Source organism: Penaeus chinensis, chromosome 11, assembly GCF_019202785.1.
Source record: "Penaeus chinensis breed Huanghai No. 1 chromosome 11, ASM1920278v2, whole genome shotgun sequence".
In the NCBI taxonomy this organism is placed as follows: Eukaryota; Metazoa; Arthropoda; class Malacostraca; order Decapoda; family Penaeidae; genus Penaeus; species Penaeus chinensis.
Window position 1 is genome coordinate 43,448,166 of NC_061829.1, and position 7,500 is coordinate 43,455,665.

The 7,500-nt window shown below is 40.8% G+C and overlaps 1 protein-coding gene across 1 annotated transcript in view; it reads left to right on the forward strand.

The window, feature by feature from the left end:
- Positions 1–4,309, forward strand: part of LOC125030492 (probable serine/threonine-protein kinase nek3) — a 13,426-nt gene extending 9,117 nt beyond the window's left edge. Inside the window, exons 5-6 of the mRNA XM_047620534.1 lie at positions 1,248–1,371; positions 4,296–4,309. Of these exons, the coding sequence (XP_047476490.1) occupies positions 1,248–1,371; positions 4,296–4,309 (138 nt within the window). The remainder of the gene's footprint in view (positions 1–1,247; positions 1,372–4,295) is intronic.
- The last annotated feature ends 3,191 nt before the right edge of the window (positions 4,310–7,500 follow it).

Consider the following 7,500-nt stretch of genomic DNA (forward strand, 5'->3'; position numbering starts at 1 on the left):
CTCCGACTATCTCTCTATCACATTATTTTCTCTTGTTATCAGTTGACACGTAATATTTCTGTTTCTATATGTTTGGAAACTATTAAGCTTACATATAATTTATTTTTTATTGTTTTGCACCTCTTCATTTTGTTCCTCTAAAGAGCCTTGGCGAACCGGAGTACTATAGAGACATGAGTGAAGGTCAGATTTTCCTCTATTGAAACTAGACGAAATATATAGTTTCCAGCCGTTTACTCCTAACTAAATTATCCCCGATTTTCGAAAACAATAAGCTAGTATTTATTCTTCATACTAATAATTTCTTACAATAAAATTCTGATATTCCTTTATTCTAAGGTCTAAAAGGGTTACAAATAATAAGAGAAATCGCATTTGTATCTATATGACTATCTTTTTCGTAACAAATTCTTCGTAGAGAAGGTCAGATTTCCCTCTATTGAAACTAGACGAAATATATCTGGGTCAGATAAAAGGAGCAGATCTGTGAGGCTCATCAGTATTATCTAAACAGAGAGAGAGAGAGAGATGAAAGTCTCCTGTTACAAATTGCCCCGGAGCTTCATACTTGCCATGAGGATCAGCTATCGTCTGGACAAGGATCAAATCGCACAATTCCCACTCATGATGTCATTCTCACATTATGCATCAAGCTCCTTACTGGTTGGATTCACTGTCTTATAATGCTGATGAAGATAATAACATTAATAATAGAGATGGTATTGGTACTGATGTTAAGAACCATAATCAAAATGATTATAATCATGATGATCATAACAAGAATGAGAATAATAATTGTGATGCGGTCACCGACACGTTGCAAGTCAATTAAGAAATCAAAACGTTACAGGCTTAACCTTAAATATGGTCAGAATTTTGATTCTTGCAGTTTTTAGAAACTAACTGCAAAATCATGTAAAGTTGATGGGTTTACTTATGTAGACCTTCTGTACGGTGCAAATATACCGACATAAAGCAACAATATAGAATATCTCAATATTAGGTACAGAATATTTGATTCATACGTTGAACATGATACTGTCCTTCGTAGGCACCTTATACTATGGAACAATTTATCATTATTAACATCATTATTATCATTCTGAATATTCTTTTGGAAATGTAACTTAATACGTTTCTCATTAGACTGATCTTTGCACACAAAGACAAAGGCTGCCCCTTCCCGTCACTGCCTCCTGAGTACACCTTATCACGGGAATAGCTACTTCGCACCTTCCACTCCTTAGCCTGGTTTACCCAAAGACCTAGGTGACCTACATGTCCCTCTCGAGCAAGCCCAGCAACTCTCCCCCCTGTCACGGCCTGATAAACCTGACATTCCAGCCTGTGAAAGCAAGCACTGCCCAGAATGTAGCCGCTGAATAAAAGGGGGACATTCTACATACCTCGGCATAAGGAGCTAAGCTTGCATCCACTCATCTTGTTGCGAATGAAGCCAAAAGCCAAGGCCACATTCATTATCCGCCTTAAGTCCATCTCTCGTGTCGCTCACATCTGGTGGCAGCGGTGGAATGGAAGGTGTAGAAAGTTTCAAACTGATTCACTGCCCAACTTTCAGAATCACGGCACAATATGCATGGGGGATTTTAATGCTAGACATTATACATTTGGAGACAGTCAATGCAATGAAAATGGCGAGGAGTTCCAAAATTTTGTGAACCATAGATCTATGACCGTATATGATACAGACAGGGAAACTCACGTGGCGGGGGGCAGGCTAGATTATGTAATAGGAAGGGATCTTGTGCATGGAAATGTCAGAAGCATGCTTGCAACAGAGCTAATCAATGACCACTTTGCAATAGTAACGAGATACGCTGTTGATAATAGTCCATCTGCAAAAACAAATAGGCTTAAAATTTCTATTCCTCCTTACCTTGAGCACCACTTAAAATCACGTATTTATGACTGGTATAACGATTACACAGTAACGAGTCTTGATAAATTCTCCATGGACATGATGAAAGTGGTCACTGATTACTACAACACCTGGGTCTGTCCAAAGAAAACCTTAAAGAGCAACAATTCACAACGCCTAAAACAACCTAAGTGGGTCAGTGACCCTACACTATTAAGGGAACAATAGCGAGTTCAGGAGCTTTGTGATATCTACAAGCAGGACAATACACATGACAATCTTATTCAGTTTCTTAAGGATAACAAAAATCTACGGGATTTAAAAACTCATTTCTGAAAAGAACACTTTGAACAGTTCCTACAAAGCATTAACAATAACACCTCAATGTCTGAGGTCTGGAAAAAAAAAAATAATCGACTCAGGCAAAAGAACTAACACCCCGCAGTTCCATAGTCCTCTTGCACAAGCAGACATGATCCTTAGTCAATGGGCTGGAGCGTCCAAATTGAGCTCACTTCCCACAAATATTCAGAACCACCTTAGTCAGTCTAAAATTGCACGTAAGTTTACCATTGAGATTGGATGTTCTGAGACAGACCCTTCAGACTTTGCTGAGATTACTCAGTGGGAGCTGAACAATGCACTGTTCAAAGGAAAAGCGTCTGCACCAGGTGAAGATGGAATTACCTATAGTGTCCTCCGCCTTATAGCTCAGGTAGCTGGTAATCCCCTTTTGCACCTGTGCAGGTTGAGTTTGTCACAAGGTATTCTGCCTGGCCTCTGGATGCGCAGTCTAATCATCCCTATACCAAAACCAAACACTGATAAATACTGCCCAATCTCACTAACCTCATGTGTATGCAAAGTTCTAGAAAGGATAATTTTGAACAGACTCAGGTACAGGTTGCAAGGTAAATTATCTCACAGACTGTACGGATTCATAACGGGACGTAGCATACAACATTGCTTTGCAGAGTACTACTCAAACTCTAATCCAGGGAAGCACACTGTTTTTCTTGACCTTAAGTCAGCTTTTGACATTGCAAACAGAGAAATTATCCTACAACAATTAGTTAGCTTTGGCATCCGGGGTAAATTATTGAGCTGGATTAGAATGTATCTTTCGAACAGATCAGCAAGTGTCTTGTTCAGGGGAGTGAGAAGTTCCACCACACAATCTTTTGAACTTGGGACGCCACAGGGAGGAGTTCTCAGCCCATTGTTGTTCAATGTCCTCATGCACAAGCTGGTGGCAGATATTCCACTTGGGGATGGTGAATCCATTATATGCTTTGCTGATGACATATGTGTCAAAGCATCATCACAAGAGAGGATGCAAATAATTCTCGACAAACTCACAATTAGGGCTCATGAGTGTGGATTAGTCATCTCCACTGAGAAAACAATGGCTCTCAATCCATGCATCATACCCCTACCCACTTTTCGCATAGGTGACCAAGAGCTTGACATGTGTCATAAATATAAATATCTAGGGGTGAACATAAATTTATGGATGCAGACCTGATCCTTTCCCTGAAAAAGAGACTCTGGGAGAGACTGAAACCGTTGAGAGTTCTTGTTGGAAGAGAACATGGCATCAATGTTAAGCTCGCTAGACTGTTTTACTTGGCTTTTATAAGATCAGTTGTAGATTACCATGTACTGCACTTGTTGCAGTGTAAGGAATCAGAAATAAATAGCTTGGAGGTAGTGCAAAATGAAGCCATGAGGATTATCCTTGGCGCCCCGAGAACAGCAAGGATAGTAAACATGAGGTCGGAACTTAACCTACCATCCATCTCTGATAGAATAATATTCATTTCCACTATATTTGGGGTCAAAGCTCTGAGGGAACCCTTGTATCTTTCAGACTTCCAAAAACAAATGCAGCATAAAATCACGTATAAAGAACTATGTGAATATTTTATTTCATCTGATACATTGGAAGATATACTCGTATTATATCCAAAATTTACTATGTAAAACTGCCGTAAACAAAACAACACAGTGTTATGTAAACACGGCAAGATCATATCAACGTATTATTTTTGTATGATGTATGACATGTTTCTATATTACCATGTACAATTACAGTAGTCACAGACTACTGTACTGTGTCAGATGTATATAAAACTGTAATCATGATTGCCCTCGCCTGAGCAGATAGCCAGGGTGGTAAATAAACTTACTTAACTTAACTTAACTGAAGGCAAAATTCATTAATCTATGGTTTATATATAACAAGAACAAGACAGTGTGATGTTGTGACTGCAAGAATCAGGCTTGGATATTGATTGTATTGGCAGGTCAGTACAGTTTGTAATGTCGAAGAAACTAAGTGTAAACTGTGTAATGAAGAATATAAGCGAACACTTGTACATTATATCTCAGAGTGCCATGTGTTACACCCTTTCAGACCATCTAGCATGAGGTACCGAGAACTTGTAACTACTTCATATCATCTGATGTCTTAGAAGATATACTTATATTGTATCCTAAATTTGGAATGTAGTATCACATAACCGCATATCAAATGTATTAATGCTTTTCCACGCCCAAGCTATATGCCGGCGTGGCAGATGAGTGGATAAAGGACTGTGCAATTGTTCCTTTCCTGAAACTGATAAAGTACTCATAATAATGTTATAGGCTAAAATTAACATGTAATACCACTATGTAATGTTATGACCATGCATTAAATGTACCACAGCTTGCCCACGCCTGTGCAGTTAGCCAGGGTGGTAAATAAAGGACTCAACTAAAAATGGCGCAGCACCTCGGCAACGACTCTCGGGCCCGGGGGGGTACCCCCCCTCGACCTTGTGCGAGGAGACACTCTCTCCTCGCCATATGTGTATGTCGCTCGCTCTCAGCGAAACTGTATTGACGACCTTATTGAAGGATCAATTGGAGGTATTACCTTCAAACTTTGTGATGGGTACAAGAAACGAATACCTTGTGATCCACTACAACATAGATTTTGATCTTGAACATGAGTATGCACTCGATGGAGTTCATAAGGCCTTAAGAGTGCACAAAGACAGGAAACCAATCAACCGTATTTGTATCATATGGAAAGGAGAGCAACCACCTCCCAGTACATACCACTGGAGGGCATCCCCCATGATCTGCTATAACTGCATGGGAAGTAGCCACGTAGCTAGGTATTGCAAGGGCAAGGCGCCATGCACAGCATGTGGTAAGCAACATACTGCCAGGGAGAGTCCTCGCAGTGCAGCAGAAGAGAATACTGCAGAAGCTCGATCTTTTCTCCCATCACGCTTCAGGTGTGGGTTGACAGGTGTGTCTGCCTGGCACTGGGGGTTCACGGGCCTCCCTGCCCTGCCCCCCCCCCCCCCACCCTTTGTGGTCCCAGTACCGACCGCGAGTGACCAGCGCAGCCCTCCCAACCCAACCCGCGGACAGGGTGCCGGGGAAGCGCCAGACCCTGTGTGACGTCACCAGCCGCAGAGATTTCCCGCAGTTGTCGGCGAGTGGGGGTGCAGAGGTCACCGAACTACGCGACACGGTTACGCAACTGGAGGAGAAGGTGAACAAGGTGATGCTGATCCTCACAGAGGCGACATAAATGTGCTCGAACTTTTAAAGGAAATTAAAGCCCTAAAAGAACAAAACAATAACTTAATTAATGAAATAACGACGCTGAGACAGGACATGGAAAAAATTAAAGTGACTGTCATTGCCGTGATACTAGTGTTACCATTAGTACTAAAAAAACGAACGAGAAGAACCGATGTCAGACCGCCAGTGCTGATAACCAGAGTGGGCGTGTCAGCGCTGACAGCCGCCACGAACAATATCAGGATCCCTGTGACGTCGAGTTCAGTGACGCAACCAGCTAAGACCAAATGTTTGAAATGGTTAAAAGTACTTTTAAGTTTAAGACTACAATCTGTAATGAAATCCATAATCATAAAGCTATATGTTTCTTATGTGAATCTATAATTTGTAATATTAGAGGATATAGATTGCATAATAGAGCACTATTCACATATGGATAAACGCACAATCAAATTTATATCATGGAATATGCGTAGTATAAAGCCTAGGCTGAATGACCTAGAGTATTATATCCGTAAATATAATACTGATGTTATTTGCGTGCAAGAACCTTTTGCTGCTGCAAAGGTGAAAATAGCACCTGCAATTCAGGGATATTATTCATATGTGAATACAGCCATGACTGGATTGTTGACATATGTGAAGGTAACACTGCCGCATAAATTAGTTAAAAAATCAGAGAACGCTGATGTTCAATTTTATCATTTGAAAATTCAGACTGCCACTGGCTATTTTTCACTGTATAATGTATATGCCAGATACTCAAATTTTTGGCTAGTTTTCTCCCCAATTTTCACAACCAAATCATGCTATGTATGGGCGACTTCAATGCAAGGCATCCACACTTTAGAGACAACCAACGTAATAGTAATGGGGAAGAATTCAAACATTATATCAATACTGACAGTATGTGACACAGAAGCAGAGACTCATTTGGGAGGTGGCAGGTTAGACTGTATTTGGCAAAAATTCAGTTCATGGTAATGACTGTACTTTACTGGTGCGAGAGTTAGTTAGTGACCACTTTGCAATACGAACAGATTATACTGTAGACAGCGTGAGTACTCAGCCCCTAGATCACCTAGGCTCCGAATAATCATCCCACCGGGCCTGGAGCATCACTTCAAGGCACGGGTCTATGACTGGTATAACACCTATGAAGTAACAACTGTTGAGAAATTTTCTCAGGATCTAATCAAAGTTGTCACTGACTACTATGATACACTCATTTCCACAAGGGATAAAAAATCAGCTCAACAAATCGAAAATAGATAGAAATTTAAGTATTGCAATAGCATGTGCTGCTATTTATCCCTCCGACTTTGTCGAAATAACCGAGTGGGAACTGAGCAATGCCCTTCTGAAAGGTAAGGCAACCGCCCCTGGCGAGGACGGCATTACTTACAGCGTCCTTCGCCACATTAATCAGGTACCAGGCAACCCACTTTTACACCTGTATAGACTCAGCCTATCACAAGGAATCCTCCCAAGCTCCTGAACTAAAAGCTTAATCATTCCTATACCCAAACCCAATACTGATAAATACAGACCCATTTCCTTGACCTCCTGTCTGTGCAAAGTACTTGAGAGAATAATTCTGAAGTTATCCCCCAGACTGTATGGATTTCTCCCAGGGCATAGCAGTCAGCACTGTTTTGCAGAATACTTAACAAACTCAAACCCAGGCATGCAAACCGTATTTCTTGATCTTAAATCTGCTATTGATATTGCAAACAGGGAAATTATCCTTGATCAACTAGCTAGCTTTGGTATTCAGGGAAAACTGTTAACATGGATTCTCTTCAGGGGTATTATGAGTACTCATAAAAAAAGTATTTGAACTCGGCACACCTCAGGGAGGTGTACTTAGTCCCATGCTATTTAATATCCTAATGCATAGATTACTGAGCGATATACCACTTGCAGGCAATGACTCCATTATTTGCTATGCCGATGACATTTGTATTAAATCCTCATCCGAGGAGAGAATGTGAGAGATTCTAGATATAGTTTCTGCAAGGGCTACTGAGTGTGGCTTG